The sequence below is a fragment of the Microcebus murinus genome, chromosome 15 (assembly GCF_040939455.1).
Source record: "Microcebus murinus isolate Inina chromosome 15, M.murinus_Inina_mat1.0, whole genome shotgun sequence".
Taxonomy (NCBI): domain Eukaryota; kingdom Metazoa; phylum Chordata; class Mammalia; order Primates; family Cheirogaleidae; genus Microcebus; species Microcebus murinus.
This window is the reverse complement of record NC_134118.1, coordinates 5,042,062-5,061,894: the sequence shown is the minus strand read 5'-3', so window position 1 is coordinate 5,061,894 and position 19,833 is coordinate 5,042,062. Positions and strand designations below refer to the sequence as shown.

Here is a 19,833-nt window from a genome sequence, read left to right as displayed (position 1 = left end):
CTGCGGGGGCTGGGCGGGCTGCGGGGGCTGCGCGGGCTGCGCGGGCTGCGGGGGCTGCGCGGGCTGCGGGGGCGGCGGGGGCTGCGGGGGCTGCGCGGGCTGCGGGGGCGGCGGGGGCGGCAGGGGCGGCGCGGGCTGCGGGGGCGGCGGGGGCTGCGGGGGCTGCGCGGGCTGCGGGGGCGGCGGGGGCGGCGGGGGCTGCGCGGGCTGCGGGGGGGGGGCGGCGGGGGCTGCGGGGGGGGGGCGGCGGGGGCGGCGCGGGCGGCGGGGCCGCCGCCGGGGACTGGGGTGCAGCCGGCTCGAGCTCCCCGTCGCTCTCTGCCGCTCCCTTTGGCCCCTGCACCGGCAGATTTCCGGGCGCTCCTGGTTCCCTTGCGGGAACGCTTAGGGCCAGTGCAACTGCCGCTCCCGTTCGGAACTTCCTGGGAGCGCCGGCCCCACCTGCCCGCGACGGCGGGTTTGCTTGTCCCAGTCTTCAGACTTGCCAGGCGCGTGGGCCTCTAGGACGAGGACCCAGGAACGACGGGCCTGCTTCCCCGCCGCGGGCGCCCGGACGCGCGGGCGCGGGCAGGGGTGGGCCTGGCCGCACCGGGAGCACGGGACTCCGCGCACCGAAACGCTTGTTGAAAAGACCGCCTGGCGGACCTACAACTCTTTTCGTCTTGGGAAAGGTCGAGCTGCTCCTACTTCCTGGACCGTTCAAGCAATCTGCTCCTCACACTTTCAGAACAACACTGTGCTGATGGAGAACGTTAGAGATGCTCTTGTCTGCAGTATCCAGATAGGCATGTTAGGGAGGAACACAAACTACAGAAATCTTTCTTTAAAACAAGCTATTTATTTAAATTGTGGTACAATATGCACACCATAAAATTGGCCATTGTAACTATTTTAAGGGTGGAAACAGTTCCGTGACGTTACGTACATGCACATTGTTGTGTGACCGTCACCACTGTCCATCTCCAGAACGTTCTCATCTTCCCAAACTGAAACTCTGTCCCCACTAAACACTAACTCTCCCTCCCCTTCCCTACCCCTCATCCTACTATCTCTATGAATTTGGCTACTCTAGGGACCTCATGTTCATGGAAATAAGCATTTTTTTTAATTTAGAAAGTATCGTGTGACTACGGAGAGAATAATCAACTGAATCCACAGATTTAACACTTTGGCCCCTGAAGTCATAGTGGCAAAACCTCCAGTGCTTCCCCCTGGATGGCCAACTGTCCTTTGGTCTCTGGGGCAAGTCACCATTCCTGGAGGACAGGAGTCAAGGTGTGCCAGGGTTTGAAACAGTCTCCCAGCAGGTCCCGTGCCTCAGTGCGCTGGGTGCAGGCTCAGCCAGTGACAGGGACCCTGTGATCCTGACCTATCCACCGTCCTTACCTCGGTCCACGGTTCCCCTCAGCCCGTGCCCTGCCCAGGTCTCTCCTGAGCCTGGAGGTTCTTGTCCACCCGCTCCAGCCGGCCCCACACTGCGCTTCCTTCCCTGCTCCCGCCGAGCGGCCAGTGAGTTCCCAGTGGGCAGATCCCAGAGGACTGTTAGCGGCTGGGTCGAGTCCAGCCCACAAATTCGTATGCTGGAGCCCTAACCCCCAGCACCTCAGAATGTGACTGTATTTGGAGAGAAGGTCTTTATAGAGGTGATTAAGGGCCATAAGGACAGGCCCTAATCAAATATGATTGGTGTCCTCATAAGAAGGTGAAATTTGTACACAGTAGACACACAGACTGAGGAGTGACCACGTGAGGTCACATCGAGGTGGCTGTCTGCAAGCCAACAGAGAGCTGGGAGGAACCAACCCTACTAGCACTTTGGTCTTGGACTTCCAGCCTCCAGAACGGTGAGACGATAAACTTCTGTTGTTTAAGTCACCCAGCCGGTGATCTGTTGTTACGGCAGCCCACTGACCCGAACTGACACCAGCCCCTCTCTGGTCCTGTCCTCTCGTCCTCTCCTGGGCCCCACGCTCTCCCTGCTCCCCAGAGTCCCGCTGTTCCCTCGGAAGCCCCAGTACAATCCCTCCCTCTGCTTGTCCCCACGCTGGGGGTGCGCTGAGGGGCCCCTCCTCTCGGACCATAGCACTCTCTGACATCTGTCTCAGTGTCCTGGCACCACCGACACACTCAGGACTCAGGCACATCTAACCCTCTCTGGAAATCTGCTCCGGACTATTCTTCAGGTACCTCCAACTGAGCAGGGTCAAGATGGACCGCGCGGCCCTCCTCCAGCACGCCCGGTTTCCTCCTGCCTGCGCGCCCACTGGCGTCAGCTCTCTTCTTGCAGATGACAAGCCCGGGAGTCGCCACCAACTCCTCTTTCCTTCAGCCCTAACCAATCAATGCCAAGTCCTGCTGACTTTACCCCAAGGGCATTTAAAAAAAAACTTCCTTCAGTGGTCCCCTGTCACTTATAGGATGAAATTCTAGCCCCTCAAGGCCCTCCAAGCCCCGACTCCAGGCCCCTCTCTGCCACGCCATGCCCACATGCTGGTCCCAGCGTGGGGACCACACTGTCTCACAGCGCTGGGACGTTCTCAGGATGTGCTCACTGCTGGAATGTGTTCTCCTGTTCTGCCAGATCTTCTCAAACTGTTCATCCTCGGGAGCCAGCTTAGACATCATCTCCTCCAGGAACAGACCCGAGTTCCCAGGCCAGGTGGGAGCTTCCTGGTGCTTCCAGCACCGATCATCACTGCTCGTGCAGCAAGATCATGGTCCTCAGCAACGATTGTGTTGGGCACCTTTCTAACTACTGTACGTGCTTGATCTCATTTTATCCCTACAACAGCCCTGGGAGGGAGGTATTGTCCCATCCTCAGTTCACAGATGAGGAAACAGAGGCACAGAGAGGTTAAGCCACTTGTCCATGGTCATGGTCTAGTTATAGCATTATTCATAGCATTCGTGTCATGATCTTCATTGTCATCTCCTACTTGTATAGCGTGCGTGGCCTGCTATGGTCTGAATATTTGTGTCCCTCCAAAATTCACATGTTGAAACCTCATCATCAATGTGGCGATGTTAGGAGATGGGGAACTTGGGAGGTGATTATGTCACGAGGATGGAACCCTCAGGAATAGGATTAGTGCCCTTATAAAAGAGGCCCCCAGAGCTCCTTTGCTCTCTTGCTGTGAGGAGCAAGAAGGCACCATATATGAACCAGAATGTGGACCCTCACCAGACACTGCATCTGCCAGTGCCTTGATCTTGGACTTCCAGGAACCACAACTGTGAGAAATAAATTTCTGTTGTTTACAAGCCACCCAGTCTGTGGCATTTCTTCACAGCAGCCCAAACAGACTAAGACATCGCTCTTGAGACTGGGAGCCTTGGGTCCCAGAGGCTTAGCACAAGGAGCACGAAAAGGAGTGCTGGCCTCACAGAACTGCACGGATGGAGGAGCCTGTCACCAGGCCAACTGGCCTGGCAAAAGCAAGGCACTTCCACTCCTGCCTCACTCCGGCCGCAGGTCCAGGGGTGCGCGGCCAGGGTGGGTCCATATGGGACCGGTTCTGTCTGTGACAAAGGAGCCCTCCTACCCATTTACAAATATCTTTACTATCTGCTCAAGCTGCAAACTTTTTTAATGGAAAGAAGACCTTTATTCCATAAGTAAAACTAAAAGTTCAGAGGAAAGTATGGCTCCCTAGATGTATGATTTGGGAAAAAAGAAAACCAAAAACAACTGTGGCCAGTCTCTACTTTTCTCTGCTTGGCATTTGGCAGTGTTACCCACTGGTCAATTTGTTGGTTTGGAGACTTACCTTTCACTTTATCAGTTAATTCCAGAATCCATAGTGCTCATTCTTTTCACAGTCACAAAGATGCAAGCACTGTTGAGAGGCACATATATAAATGCCATTACTGCATGGAAAACAGTCTGCTGAGAGAGAGCTTCCTGCTTTTTATTATTTTATTGTTTTATACGGGGCAAAAAGAGCAAGAGGGAATGATAATTAGGAGTTTGTTTTAAATAAATATAATGCTTCTTAATCAGTAGGAGCTTTTAAATATAAACTATTTTAATTTTTTAGATTTTTAAATTTTATTTTTTGAGACAAAGCCTTGTTCTGTCACCGAGGCCCAAGTGCGATGGCACAATCAAAGCTCATTGCAACCTTGAACTCCCGAGCTCAGGTGATCTTCCTGCCTCAGCCTCCCTAGTAGCTGGGACTACAGCTGGGCATCACAACATCCACCTAATTTTTCTATTGTTTTGTAGAGACAGGGTCTCACTATATTGCTCAGGCTGGTTTCACACTGGCCTCAAGTGATCCTCCTGCCTCAGCCTCCCAAAGTACTAGGATTACAGGGGTGAACCACTGGGCCCAGTCAATAAATTATATTTTAAAAAATTGAATGTATGTTATATACATACAGAAAAGCTACCAATCCTGAGTGTACAGCTTGATGAATTGTCACAAAGTGAACACATCTATGACACCAGACCCCAAATCAAGAAATAGAATATAGGCTGGGTGCAGTGGTTTACAAATGTAACCGCAGTATTTTGGGAGGCCTAGGTGGGAGGATCACTTAAGGCCAGGAGTTTGAGGCTGCAGTGAACTATGTTTGCACCACTGCACTCCAGCTTGGGTGACAGAAACCCCATGTTGAAAGACAGAAAGAAGAAGGAAGGGAGGGAGGGAGGGAGGGAGGGAGGGAGGGAGGGAGAGAGAACATTATTGGTGGCACCCTCCCCACAAGCATCCCCTCCGCCCAAGCACCACAGTACTCACTGACTTCTAACACATGGTTAGTCTGGCCTGGTTTTGAACTGCATCTAAATGGAATGATGCAGTATGAATTCTTTGCTATCTGGCTTCTTTTGTTCAACATTATGTTGATGAGATTCATCAAATGGGCTTAACAGTTGTTAATCTACTTTCATTACTATAGGAATTCCATTTATAAATATATTACAGTGCATTTAGCCATTCTCCTGTTGATGGGCATTTGGGGCTATTATGAGTACTGCTGCTATGAACATTCTACTACACATCACTGGTGAACATCATGTGCACATTTCTTTGGGGTCTCTGCCTAGGAGTGGGATTTCTGGGTGATGGTGTGCTGGCTTCAGTAGATGCTGCCAAAGGGTTTCCCCAAGTGATTGTGCTATTTTACCTCATTGCCAGTAGTTCACCCCTGTAATCCTAGCACTTTGGGAGGCTGAGGCAGGAGGATCACTTGAGGCCAGGAATGTGAAACCAGCCTGAGCAATATAGTGAGACCCTGTCTCTACAAAACAATAAAAAAATTAGGTGGATGTTGTGATGCCCAGCTGTAGTCCCAGCTACTAGGGAGGCTGAGGCAGGAAGATCACCTGAGCTCGGGAGTTCAAGGTTGCAATGAGCTTTGATTGTGCCATCGCACTCGGGCCTCGGTGACAATGAGGTAAAATAGCACAATTTACCTCCACCTTCCTCCCAACAGTTGGTATTAACAGCCCTTATAATCGTAGCCATTCTGGTAGGTGTGCATTGGTTTCTCGCTGTCGTTTTCATTTGCCTGATGGCTTATGAAGTTGAGCACTTTTCATTTGCTTTTTGGCCATTTCGATCCTTCTTTTCTTTCCCTTTGCCTTGCCTTCCTTCCTTCCTTCTTCTTCTTTTCCTTTCTTTCTTTTCTTTCTTCTCTTTCATCTTTTCCTTCTTTTGTGAAGTAGCTGTTCATTTCTTTTTAATATTAATAACTTGTATTATGGTAACATATATGTAACATAAAATTTACCATTTTTAATACTTTTATGAGGAGTGCAGTTCAGTGGCATCAGGTCCATTCATACTGATGTGCCACCATCCATTTCCATCTCGAGCTGTTCATTTCTTGGGCCCTTTTTTCTATTAAGTTCTCAACTTTTCTCTTATTAGGTCATTAAATATGAAATGTCCCATTTCAAATCAAGTTTATTATATCTCAAACAAGAAGCAGTACAGTTAATTAAAGTATGCAGCTAAACTATCCACACAGTTTTGCCATCTTAACAGTAGCTTGTTTATGCCAACAGTGAAGAATCCTAGAGAGCAAGTGGCGATTTCCACAGCTTATTAGAATTGAATATTTTTCCTTGCAAGAAGTGGTCCAAAGCCTGGGAGACGTGGGAGTCGGCTGGTGCAAGTTCTGGTGAGTACGGTGGGTGACAGAGAGTTTCCAAGTCCAGCCTCTGTAGTGTGAGCAGCGTTGTTTGTGTCACATGTGGTCCAGTGCTGTCTTTCACAAGGAGTGGCCTGTCTCTATGGACCAATCTCGGCCGTTTAATCGCGAGCATCCTCATCATTTCATCCAGCTGGCTGCGGCAGACATCGCTGTAATTGACTGACAAGGTTTCATGAAGCTGTAGTGGATAATCCCAGCCCTGGACCACCAGACACCATTAGCTTTTTTTGAGGATTATTCGGTTGTGGACTGTGTTTTGGCACTTCATCTTTATCCAACCATTGTGCCAAACGCTTGTGATTGCCAAAAAGAATCCATTTTTCATCACACATAATACCGTGTAGAAATGGTTCACCTTTATGCAAAGAAAAGCAAGCTTTGAGATGATTTCTCTTCTGACTCTCATTTAATTCAGAGAACCATCCCTCCAGCTTCTTTACCATGCCAATGTGTGTCAAGTGGTCCAATGTTGTTGGAATAGTTCCGTCACACCTTGCCGCTAATTGGGGTGCGGGTTGAGGTGGATATGCTTCCACTCCAGCTTTCAGCTCATCATTATCCACCTTGGTCTCAGGTCGCCCACGTAGCTAGTTTTCAAGACTACAATCACCAGAGCGGAACTTCTCACACCACTGCTGTACTGTGCGTTCATTAGCCACATCCTTCCCTCACACGCTGATATTTTGAGCTGTCTGTGCTGCACTGGTCCCACGAGGGAACTCATATTCAAATGTAACACAGATTTTTGACTTACACATGGTTTCACAAAAATTGCTGTAAGAAAGATAATCGTAAGCCAAAGCATGCATTTGAAAGACTGAGGATGTACCTTCACAGTAAAAATAAGAGTGTGAAAGTAAGATGTCAGAAATATCAACTGTCAAACTTAGCACTTAAGGAAATCGGACATTTCATACTTAATAACGTAATACTAGCCATTGTTTTTATTTTTGAGACAGAGTATCCCTGTTTCCAGGCTAGAGTGTAGTGGCATCACCATAGCTCACTGCTGCCTTCAACTCCTAGACTTTTTTAAAAAATTTTTTAAAATTTCAGCATATTATGGCAGTACCAATATTAAAGTTACGCATATTGCCTCTGTCCCTCCCACCCACCCGACACCCGATAAATGTTATTTCTATATGTCCACTTAAGTGTTGGTATTAACGGATCAATTTGCTGGTGAGTACATGTGGTGCTTTTCCATTCTTGAGATACATCACTTAGTAGAATGGGTTCCAGTTGTATCCAGGAATATACAAGAGGTGCTATATCACCATTGTTTCTTAAAGCTGAATAGTACTCCATGGTATAAATATACCACATTTTATTAATTCACTCATGTATTGATGGGCACCTGGGTTGTTTCCACACTCAACTCCTAGACTTAAGCTATCCTCTTGTCTCAGCCTCCCTAGTAGCTGGGACTATTAGATGCATGCCACCACACCTGGCTATTTTTTTTTTTTTTTGGTAGAGTTGTGGTCTTGCTCTGTTGCCTAGGCTGGTCTCAAACTCCAGGACTCAAGAGACCTTTCTGCCTCAGCTTCCCGAAGTGTTAGGATTACAGGCACGAGCCACTGTGCTTGGCCCTGAAAAGGCTGACGTGTCAGAAGTCTCAGAAAGCTGAGTGCATTCTATTAAAAGGACAGGCAGGCCACAGTGGGGAAAGTTGGTTAGAGGCCAGCAGGTGGATTTGGGGAGAAGAGATGAGATTGATCTTCCAAGCACAGAGATAGACCCAGCTGGTTGAGTCCCGTGCGTTGGGGTTTTCCCTTTTAAGATGTGTTGCTTTGGTCGGTGCCAAGGCTCCTGCAGCACACAGGCTTCTCATCCTTTGAAGTTGTGACTCTTGTTCACACTGTTGTGAGAGATGGTATGAGTGGCCGGAGCCCCAGGGGTGGTCAGACTGGAGGGGAGTTGGCCTAGTAGGCTGGCCCTGGGTCCCTGGGAGCAGCCCCTGCCAGGCACCCTCTGCACGTCTCTGTTCACACCATGGGCACAGATTCCCTCAAAGATCTTGAGTCCTGGGTTGACTCTTCATTAGTTTTGCCCAGGACATCCACCCAGAGCCTGGGTTCTTGTCTTCATTGGTTTTGCTGGGGACATCACAAACTCTATCAGCCTACTGAGACTTTTTGAGAACACTCACTTTATAGAATTATATGTTACATTATTCTCTATAAAACGAATACTCTCAAAAAGTTGAATGAGTTAATGCACACAAAATGTTTAGAAGAGAGCCTGACCCGCTGCAGCACACTGCCACTGCGTCACAGCTGAGGGCGGCCCTGGTCTAGCCCTGGAGCTGGGTAGTAGGGGCAGAATCTGGCAAGGACAAGACAGTATCTTTTGTGCATATCCTTTAAAACTTCTAAAAGCGTATGTTTTTGACATTAATGTTTTTTAATCTAAGATTTTATAGACATTTTTCATAAATGTGTATTTATTTCACTGTGGCAGTGCTGCATAATTATTTAACCAAAACCCTATTGAGGGACATGAATGTTGTTCCCAACTTTTCACTATTAGGAACAATCTGGAGTTAAATTTAATTCCCAATCTATCTGTCAAATTTCCTATAACTATTCACTCCTTAAGATGAATCCTTGTAAAGGAGCTGCAGGGTCAAGGTATTTTATACTCGACATTTACTATCAAACTCTTCTCTGCAGAGCTGAACCAACTTGGACTTCCACCGACATGAGGCCACATTTCCCTTCATCACCACCCACACTGGGCATGAACATAAAAACTTCGTTATTGTAGCCAATGCTCCTCTTACTTAAGACACAAGTTGAAAAATGGGGAGCTTGCTTCAGAAAAGGCGGATGTGGACCACAAAGACTAGGAAATGCAAAGTCTAGGATGATGGACACGGCCCCCAATTTGAGAACTGAGTTAGCTCCCTATTTGTAAATTCTAGAAAACAGACTGCATGGTGCAGTTGTCGGAATATGAATATGGGCTTTTCCACAGTGACCTGGGTCAGAAGCCCAGTCCTATCCCTGACCATTTACCTATGTGACTTTGGGCCAAGGGTGTAAAACAGGAACGAAAATACCCATATTGTAGCCGTGAGTAGAAAAGGAATAAGTTACAACTCTATGTAAAAGAATAAAAGAAGTAAATCACAGCTTATTTGTGATATAAAGACTAAAAATAGGTAGAATATATTTTAGGAATAATTTCTTTGAAAGAGAAGTGGATTGACATAAAAATCAGGAAATGGTCCCCTGGGTGAGAGGCAAGGTTGATGTGACTTGGGAGGATACTAGTTATATTCTAGGTCCCACCTGGCTGACAGTTATGCAGGTGTCCACCCCATTCAATGGTACAGATGTTTTACACACTTATATACCATTTCACAAAAAAGATGAGAGAAAACACCCCGCAAGAATCAATCAAAGAAAACTTTCAAATGTGTTAAGAAATATTAGTTTATTTAACCAGTTTTCACAGCTGAATATTTATTCTATAAAAACTTTACAGATTGTACAGTTTATATATACTTCAAACTACTGAACAAAAAAGTAGGTCCCACAGATGCAAAAATACTGTACCAATCAATCCAAGGTAAAGGCAGATTTACACACTGTACAGCTCTCCACATGGCCGGGGAGGTGGTCAGTTCTAAGTATAAATTTCAAAACTGTACAAAAATAAGGTTTTGATTTTATTTCGCTCTTCATACATTCAATATGATTGCAAGCTCAGAAGCCTAACTAGTAACAGGCATCTGTAGTCTGGAATCAGTACCCACTCCTGAAAGGAGTGCATGTGTCTACTCACACAGGGCACTCGTGGACTGTACTCAGTATATTGTACAGACATAGCAGAGACCAAGAACATTAAATGTCAAATATAAGGTAGTTCTTTATTTTTTTGAAAGGAGTTTCTCATTTAATAGTGTGCCAAAAGAATTTTAACTTATTAAATAAAATATATTCTAAGTGAACCTAAAAATTACACTTTATAAACATAAAAATACTTTATTTTGGTGTAATACATCAATCATATCTGCAAATAGAAAACCAAAACTGTATATAAAGTAGTATTTCTCACCCAGCAACAAGAAGCACTTATGTAGTTATTTTTCAAAAGGGTCAGAAAAACTATTTAAAACCCACTAGGCCTAACTTATAACTTAGATATTCATACTTAAGCTATTCAGTGATTCACTAATACTGCAAAACAAGCTTTCTTCTAGAGAGACAGTGGTTTCTTCATGTTAACTGGGTAAGAACTGGAAATATTTTTAAAAAGGGGAAATCAATTGATATCTCACAGCATGAATCCTAAGCATATGTTTGGTTTAGGGGTATGCTCATCAGTGGATTTTTCATCAGAAATATGCATCCTAAAAGAAAAATCTTATTTTTGATTTAGAATTTTCCATCTCTGAGGTATTTGTACCTTCTTAGAGACAAAGGTAATGTCTCGAATTTTTCTGTATCTCTGTTTGGGGCAGGGACAGTGAGGCTGGCTAATACCCCTTTAGATTCTGTGTTCTAGGAGGAAAAAATGAGGAAAATGAACATTATTCCAGGATTTTCTGTCATCCAAAACCAATAAAACACAGCTCTATTGTTTATACAGTACTAGCCAAAGAAAACAAAAATTAGAGCTTCCAAGAGCAGTCTAGTGCTCACATTATACTTTTATACTTGTGTGTATATAAGTATAAAACAATGACATTTGGACAAAGAAGCTTTGTAGTTATTTATTTTAAAGTTACAGTACTTAAAAACTCCTTGATAATAAATAGCTTGGATGTTTCCAGTCCTGCTTCCAAGCATGAGCAACGGGTGAACTTGTTTCAGGCTGAAGATGGATTAGGGCAACTTGGAGCCAATTCCACTGTCACCAGCAGGCAGCCTGACCATCAAAACTCATCGATTTTCCTCTGTAAGTACTTTAACATCGAGTCCATCCCTTGGGCAGAGCCCCAGATTTTCTTGAGCACTTCGCACTCCCTCTCGTTGGCCTGTTCCAGCTCCAGCTTCATGTTGCAGCGCACAAGGGCTTTGGATTCCTCGAGCACCTGCGTGCAACAAGCAGACAGTTAGCAAAGTGCATGTTTGCAGACACTGGCTCCATTTCTCCTCCAAATTCATGGAGGCGATTCTCAAACTTGAGCAATGACCTATTAAAAAGGTTACCAGACAGTTTTTCACAATATATATCAGGCCTAATTGATGAATAAAGCATATTTCACACTAGATGGGGGGTAAATTATCAACTTTAAAGTGGCTGTTAAGCTATTTCAAGAGAGCAGGGCTGTCTGCAATCTGGCCCTCACTCAGCGTGAGACCAGCCTTGGCCCCAGACTGCTGCTGTAGCTGGCGGACCCCAAGCCGGACGCCAGCTCTGTTGATGCTCACTGACACTCTTGAGAATGCCTGCTACAGGGACTTTCTAAACAATATTTAATTTTAATGATGGCTGTTCATATGGCTCAAACAGTTTACACGGGAGTTGTGTCAGCTAATATCGAACAACATTTCACTCTGCAATGTGCTAAATGCAATCTTTTTAGAAGATTATTCTTTAGCGTATCATTAAACAAAGACTCAGGCCCACTGTGGTGGTGGGGAACCAATCGTGTGATTATATGAAAAGGCTTGGGAAACAGTGAAGAATTGTATAAATGTTAACTACTGTATATGTTCATAATGGGACATCTGAAGTCACTCAATTTCAGACTGAAGTCCATTCCTTTTAATTCCTGGGAATTTGAAAGGGAGGACAGGTAGTGCATCTGGGGCAAAGGTGTCAAGCGTAACTTCTGGCACTATATCATGTAAAGGTGGCTCTGCAGAGGCAATCGTGGAGAACTCAGAAACACTGTAAAATTGCTAAGTTCTCTGAAGGAAAGGGTTCTATTTTTAAAAAAGCAGTCTGTGTAACGGAACCAATTAGACGTACAACTGGATTACATGAGGCAAGCTCCTTAATTCGAACCATGACTTCCTGGGTGAAGGTCCCGGGCCAGAACACCTGGGAGACCAGGCCCTTGCCACACGCCTCCTGGGCGGTCAGCTTCCGTCCGCTGAGCAACATTTCATTCGCCTGCAAAGAAGAAGAATGGATGTGATGTGAAATGCCAGGGGAGGCGGCAGAGAAGACCCAGCCTGAAACTCATCCCTCAAAAATCCAAACCTAGGATAGGCATGTGAGAATGCCAGCCCCAGCAGGGACAATGCGCACACCCTCTAGGGCCACGGAGAGCAGGACCCGTGCGAGGTGCGATCAACTGCACAGGTGGGAAAGCAGCACACAGGGCTGGTGATTTTCTAAAAATAGAATAGGAAAGGCTTATTTTATGATGTAATGCAGAATCACAGGGACTGAACAAACAGATCTAAATTAGAAAAGGTCTAACTGCCGCTTATTTGAAAAGTTACCAGCATGACCTCATAACCTCCCCTCCTCGCCTGCCTTCCTGCCCTTCCTCCCACGTGCAAACTCACAAAACACCTTGGGGGTGTTTTCTGCCCTGAACCCGGCGCAGAACTACTTCGAAATGCTTTCTGTGTCTGGGAGGTGACAGCAGTGACTGTGTCTGCTGGAGTGCACCTGGGAGGCCACACTGTACCACCCGGCTATTAAAATAAAAACTACTGGGGACCTGAATGTGTCCAAAATTACTGTAGTCTGCTTAAGAGTCTCATTATAGTTATTTCACATGACTTAATGGAGAAAGCTAACATTTGTTTTTGCTTAAAAAATATGTATATATATGAAATTGATTTTAACTTTGTCCTGGATTCTAGATCACTTTTAAAGTCTCACACAGTGTGTATGGATTTGACATCATTCCCATGACAGGCTCAGTGATGCTGAGATAAGGTGAGGAGGGGACATCTGTCTGACCAACTCTACACCAGCCTGCTGTGACCACTTCCTGTCCGGCTTCATCTTGCCTGGTTAACCTTCCTAACACTGATGGTCTTGGAGAAGACCTGACTATTAGCTTCTGGGGCTTGGGTAGAATACACTTTTGGCAGGTGGCTTCCTTTTCCAAGAGAGGCAAAATCTTAAGGAAAGGCCCAAAGTCACTAAGTCCGTCTGCCGGCCGACAGTGCCTGCACACTTCCTGCTGCCGCGCCAACGCCGGTGACCGCTGGAAACACTCAGCCTAGAGCGCACAGGGCCGGAGTCACAAAGCACACGCCTGCCTCACTCGCTGCCCTTCCTACGCAGGCAGAGACTGGAACACAGGGCTGGGGACGGCCCCTTGCAAGTTCTTAATCACCACCCAATGTCGAGTCTGTTGTCTGAGCTAAGTCTCGGACAAAGTCCTGTGTGTTTGAAGAATTTGGAGATGTTCTTCAAAACCCCTGAACTGAAGGGCCCCTTCTCAGTGAAAAGAGGGCCCACAAATAAAGAATGGATAACGTGTTAGTTTTAAGATAATATTAACAGCTCTTCTAAAGGCAGATTCAGATGCCGCGAGACAGGGTGACAGAACAGGGGTTCCTGACGCGCTGACTGGGCGGAGAAATGCTCTGTGGTAACAGTTTCCTTTTCCAGATGCTGTTTCGTTCATTCTCAACGCCCCGTGAAGACAACACCACAACCAGTCGTTAAGCAAAGCATGAAGTGTGTTTTCAAGACCGACCTGAACCACAGAGCCTCAGCTCGGGTGGGCAGTGGGAGCAAAGCACCCCGCTTCACCCCCCCCCAACTCCCCGCTGCCTCCCTCGCTGCCCCTCTTGCCGCGATCCTTCTGACAGAGCCAAAAGACATCTCTCTTCCGCTTCCTCTGGCATTTCTCATTTGTCTGGATGGTTACACAGTGACTTTTAAAAAAACAGTTGGGCAGTTCTGCCCACTGAGGTCACCGTGCAGCCCCCACCGCTGCCCCTTCCCGTCTCCCTTTCACTCCCCCGATTCTCACTGCTGGCAACAGCTCATCAAGAACAGCCCTTCTCTCTGGCCACAAACCTCTCCTCTGAGCCTGGCTGGAAGTCTTTCCCTCCCTACTTTCAGTTTTCTCTATTCCAGAAGGTTGGATGACAAGTAGAGGCACTCCCGCATTCTCCAAGGGCAGGAATGACAGGAATGGTCTGAGGTTGTTAACGTTTTCTCACATAGACACAGGCAGCAAACTGGCCTAAACTATAGTCACCAAAACAAAACAAAACAAAAAAACTGAAGAAAAATATTCCCTTGGTAAGAGTAGCAGGATTAAATATACTCAACCTGAGTGAGCACGTTCTTATACGTGCAGTTTTCAGTAGTTTGAGAGGCTGCAAAGTTTTACCGGAGTACCGGATTCACGACAACACGGTCACTGGGAACTTGACTAGCTGCCACTTGTCCAGGATGGCAGACTGCAGAGACCAAATACTGACAACCTACCGCACCCAATGTGGGCAGAACTGCCCGTTTTTTAAAAAGTCACTGTGTAACCATCCGGACAAATGAGAAATGCCAGAGGAAGCGGAAGGGAGATGTCTTTTGGTTCCGTCAGAAGGATGGCAGCAAGAGGCGCAGCAGGCAGCGGGGAGCTGCAGGCTTAGGGGCAGCTGTGGCACAGGCTGCGCCGCTTCCGCCCTCGGCCAGTCTCTAAACTTCCCAGGAGGAGCTTTCATGGGTGAACTCAGGGTAAGGACAACAGCCATTCACTGGGCGCTTCTCCAGCCCCGCACCCAAGCAGGTCCCCAAGAGCTGCAAAGTGCCACACGGCAGCAACTTCTGCGCTCCCACTGGCTGAGGTTCCTTCAGGTGCCAATCGCCATCAAACACTGCCCGGCCTACAGGCTCACAGCAGTGGTCGCTAAGCCAGGCCTGTGACTTTGCAGAGTGTCTGGCACATAGCAGGCACGCCATGAGTGCTCGCTGGGCACCAGGAAAGCTGAACTGCAGAAGAGACTCCTAGGCCCCCACAGCTTGGTGTCAGAGCTCTCGCCCCCCACCTGCTGTAAGAAAAGGAGAGCCTACACAGCCTGTTTTACCTCCATGTTCTTTTTATCCCCATAATATGATCCCCGGAGGCGAGTAGAAACTGCCCCAGTTGAGGACAGCAGCTCCAGTGGCAGCAGCAGATCCCAAGCGCAAGCAAACACTAAAGATCTGTCAGGCTCTGTGGAGCGGGGAGGAACACAGCTGGCGCAGGGCAGGTGCTCCAGGCATCCACTGTTAGTCACACTTCAGGCCACTGCGGCTCTCCCTGGCACGTGACCTCTAAGACCTCCACCCCTTAGCAGCATCTGGCCAAAGGGCTCCACTTCCGAAATGCCTTTGCCCAAAATGTGTGTGAAGGTCAAGTTTGTCTACTACTTCCCCAGATGTGCCTTCCTCACTACATACAACAGGAGAGGACAGAACCTCCTCTGAGAGAACTCAGGACGAGCCTCACGCGATACTGAGGACGATGAGTCTTTACTGCCGGAACAGGTAGGAGCTGGAGGGAATATCACCCAATGAACTTACTGATAACGGTTTTTACCGTGGGAATCAGGCAGTGACAAGTGTGTGCAGCACAGTGAAAGGGACAAGACCAACAACTCAGACGCACCCCCACATCTCTCCGTCTGCAAGAGAGGGAGCGCCACTTGGGATCAGCACAGGTGTGCCGCCAGATACCCTGGCCCGGCAGACTGCCTGGCTGCTGGGAGTGCTGTCAGAGCCACCGAGAGCTGCCCAGGGCCCCCCACAGCTCGTTCCCAGGGCTGCTGCAGCCCGTGCCGGTGCGGAGGAGCACCTGGAACCGCTGGAGGCCACGAGGCTCCAGAGCTCCCATGAGTTATGTCTGTCACCCTCTATCCAATCATGCTTCCTCCTTGCCCTTCCAAGGATGCTGACACCTAACTCATCAAGTCCTCCTTCCCCAAATCCATCTCAGCCTCCAGAGAAACCACCTCGTGCCAGGTGGGAATGAAGAGAAAGGGGGTGAGGAGAGCGACTTTGGAGCTGGGTGGCCCCCCAGCTGGCCGGCAGCAGGAATCACCTCACTGGCCAGGCGAAGCACCCACAGTACCAAGCACAGGTGGCTGCCCAGGTGCTGGCACTCTCACAGGTGACGGAGCAGGAACTGCCTGTTGCCACTGATACAGGCAGAGAGGCACCCAGGTGGCAAGAAAGCAGAGAAAGCTGAGACCTGGCACCAGCGCAGCACAGATGTTAAACATCCACCTGAGTCTTTAGGCTGCAGTAGTGGGAGGAGGAGGACACCCGAAAACTTAGTGTGGAGGCTTTTGGATGAATGTCCAAAACTTTGAGGCCCAGCCTCCTCTGAGCCTACAAAACAGCCCATCCAACCCTATTAAAAACAAGTATTGTCACCTTGCTTGAAGACCATGCAGGGTCTCTCTCTGCAAGATGCTGCGACTCCCCCTAAGACCTGCCCCATCCCTTTTCCTGGAATCTGGCCCTGTAACTCCTCCTCCTCCAAAGGGGCTGCATGACCCAGCCAGAACGTGCTGGTGGGAGCTGCGAGAAGACCTGTGGGCCTGAATTCTAATGGCACCTAGCCCAGAACCCAGCCATAAAGTTGGACAGGAAAGTTCACTGATTTCTCTCCTGAGATACTGATCTAACCCCATGGCAGGTTCCTCAGGAGATGGTGTGACCTTGCTCCTGGAATGGCTCCTAAAAGCACTGAGAGACTGGGGACCCAGTTGAGTAAAGCGGATAGGCCAGGCCTGCCATGGCCTACTGTCGAAGATGGGACATGATGCCACATGGGGCTTATGGCCAGTGCCAGAGCGAGGAGGGAAGCATTGCCCGGGAGCCCTGGAGCCACGCTGGGCTGTAACTCAGCAGGAAAGGACGTGCCTAGAGAGCTGACTGTGCCCTGGGAGAGACATGTACCTGGCCACGGGACCCCAAGTGACCACGCACGTCAAATGCTTGCTATGAATCTAGTTTCTTCTGCCTTGCAGGCGTGAGGTCAGGAAGGGCCAGCGGCAGATACACAGAAGGCACACCTGAGCTGCCCAAGCAGGGGCCCAAGCCCCCAGCGTCCTATTTAGCTCACCCTTGCAGCCAAGTGGGGGACCCCCCATGGCCAAACGTGGTCTGTGAGTGGGTCAGCTCACTGTGTAGGTGTGCAAGCCAAGGCAGGGATGGCAACTTCACCGGAACCTCACCCAGCCGTGGCTGAAAAAGACAGTGGTGAGAAAATGCCCCCAGTTGGGGATGCACCTGGTCATATACCTGGTGTAAAGGAAGTTGATCAGGTTAGGACAATACCAACCCTTGGCAGTGGTGTCCTGGACGGCTGGTCAGGGGCCTGGAGGACTGGTGACAGGTCTGGGATAGAGGCATGCAGACAGGCGGGTGAATGGGAAAGTGTGCAGACAGCCGTGTTGCATTCGTGTCCACCAGACAGCCTCCACTATGGAGGAGGAACTGACTATGTGAGACAGATGGTGATGGCCAGTCTTGGTGGCTGGCCACCCATGCCAGCAGGACGGACACATGAACTAAGTGGCTGCAGTGTGAGGAATGCAGCTCAGCAGCACAGACTGTGACCCATCAAGGCTGACGTGGCTACTGTCACTGCAGAATGTCCAGCTGAGCCACCAGCATGGCTTCATTCCTGAGGAGACTGGCCTGGTAGCAAGCTGACTGTTCCTCTAGGTCTGGCCTCACCTGTCCTGCCTGCTGGTCCTCAGGCACACCACTCTCTGAGGCTACGGTGGGTCTGGTCCTCTGTGAGGAGTGCCATGCCTGCAGAAGACCAACCTCACAGCAAAGAACATGCAGGTAGAGGGCCCAGGACCATGGGGTCCTCTGGCCAAGTCGCACGTGCACGAAGCTGCCGGCCCGGTGGGGTGTGGGCGTGACCCGAGCACCGGTGTGGCGGTGTGCACTGTGGGGGCGCCACCTCTGATCTGTAGTGCACACAGTGGCCTGGGAAACGGTACGGGATCAGGTGCCTGTTGGTCCTCCCTTGCCCGGCTGTAGTAGCAAGTGGACAAGTGCGGCGACTCTGGCCTGAGCAGGGCCTGCTACCAGCCTCAGAACCCTCGGGGATCTGGACAGGGAGGGAGGGACGAGGGGAGGCTCTGAGACCAGATGTGGCCTAGGGGTCACCCTAGCCTATTACCTTTCCTCTTCCTTTTTCACATTCACTCCTTTATTTTAAATGTTCTGTTTCCAGAATACATTTAGATGTATGGAAAAATGACAAAAGCAGCATGGAGGTCCCATAAACCTCCACCTAACCCCTCCGGTTAACACGTTACACTGACACCATTCTAGCGACTCAACTGCAAACCCTACGCACATTTCACTGGCTTTCCCACTTAAGCCCTTCCCCACGAGGACCCACACTGCCTGAGCTGTCCTGTCCCCTTGGTCTCCAGGCTGTGATGGTTCTGCAGTCTTTCTGTTATCTTCTCCAACTGCGACACCTTGGAGGAGCGCTGCTCAGTATGTGCAGAGTGTCCCACAGTCTGGGTTTATCTGACATTCCCGTGATGAGACTGAGGTGACGCCATTCAGCAGGAGGTCCACACCGCCATGGATGGTGTGTCTCCCTCAGTGCAACGTGTCGGGGTGTGCTGGGGTGACAGGTCTTATTTCTGGTGAACTCTGACCACTCAGTAAGGAGGTGCCTGCCAGGCTTCTCCACTGTAAAATCACTATTTTCTCCACTATAAGTGACCAGAGGCCCAAAATATCCTTTGTCTCATACTTCTACCCACTAATTTTATCATCATCCAGGTGGGTTCTTAGCTGAAACACTTATTACTGTTTAATCTCCCTCCTCTAAGTTTCTTCCAGGAAGAGAGCCCCTGGAACCTGAGGAGTTGCCCCAACTACACATGAAGAGGTGGATCCGAGTGGCAGAGGGGTAGGCTATGTGGACAGGGGGCTGTGTTGCCGTGGTCCCTCCAAGACTCATTGCCTGGCTGCAGGTGGCGCTGTTAGCAGATGGCCTCTGGCTCCTTCAGGGACACCCTCAGCTGCAGAGCTGCCTGCCCCGAGGCAAAACACTCTTCCTGTGCAAAACACTCTTCCTATGCATCCCACACCCAAGGACAATGGATGTAAAAGAACCAGCCACTCTGGTCTACTGCGGGGGAACTGGGGCAGGCCATGTGTGCTCCAGAACTCCCTGTGGGGTGGCCGAAGCTCTGTTAACTTCTGCTTCTGTCCAGTCCTGTATCCTGCTTGACCTCCCACAGGTGCTGACCACCTGATAATCCCCCCATGTGCCAAACCCATCGTAGTGTCTGCTTCTGGAGAACCTGACCCACAATACCACCTCTTGCCCTATGTCAAAGGCTAAGGAGTGAGATGTGTATACATGCTTGATAAATCACAAGCTACAATACAGATGCAAACTGTTATCATGGATGGATCAGTTTAAACAGTTAAAAAATAAAACCACAAAATTAACTGGGAAAACAACTCTCTAATCCTATGCAATTTTGCTCCCTCTTACAACTGCTTTCTTTTAAGAGTGCAGCTTTTAGAGGTTACTAGGCAAAGAACTTTTCAAGCGCAAACTCTGTTGTTTGGGTTACAAATTGGGTATTTACTAACAGTGGCTATTACTGTTAATTAAGGAAAGTTGTAGGGTCCTTAGTGAATAAATTCCTTCTCCAGGGAATGATGCAAAACAGTGTCAATAACATTCTACACACCAAAATCCAAATTATAAGATGGAAAGTCCCCACAGAATGACACAGCTTATCTTTAGAAACACAA

General features: G+C 48.8%; 1 protein-coding gene across 2 annotated transcripts in view; it reads right to left on the bottom strand.

Moving 5' to 3' along the window:
* Positions 1-10,035: 10,035 nt before the first annotated feature.
* CDYL (chromodomain Y like) overlaps positions 10,036-19,833 on the bottom strand; it is a 250,960-nt gene continuing 241,162 nt past the window's right edge. For both annotated transcript variants that reach the window (XM_076010444.1, XM_012768392.3), the window contains 2 exons: positions 12,091-12,234; positions 10,036-11,206 (listed from right to left, as the gene is read on the bottom strand). In XM_076010444.1, coding sequence (XP_075866559.1) covers positions 11,048-11,206; positions 12,091-12,234 — 303 coding nt within the window. In that variant the 3' untranslated portion in view covers positions 10,036-11,047. The remainder of the gene's footprint in view (positions 11,207-12,090; positions 12,235-19,833) is intronic.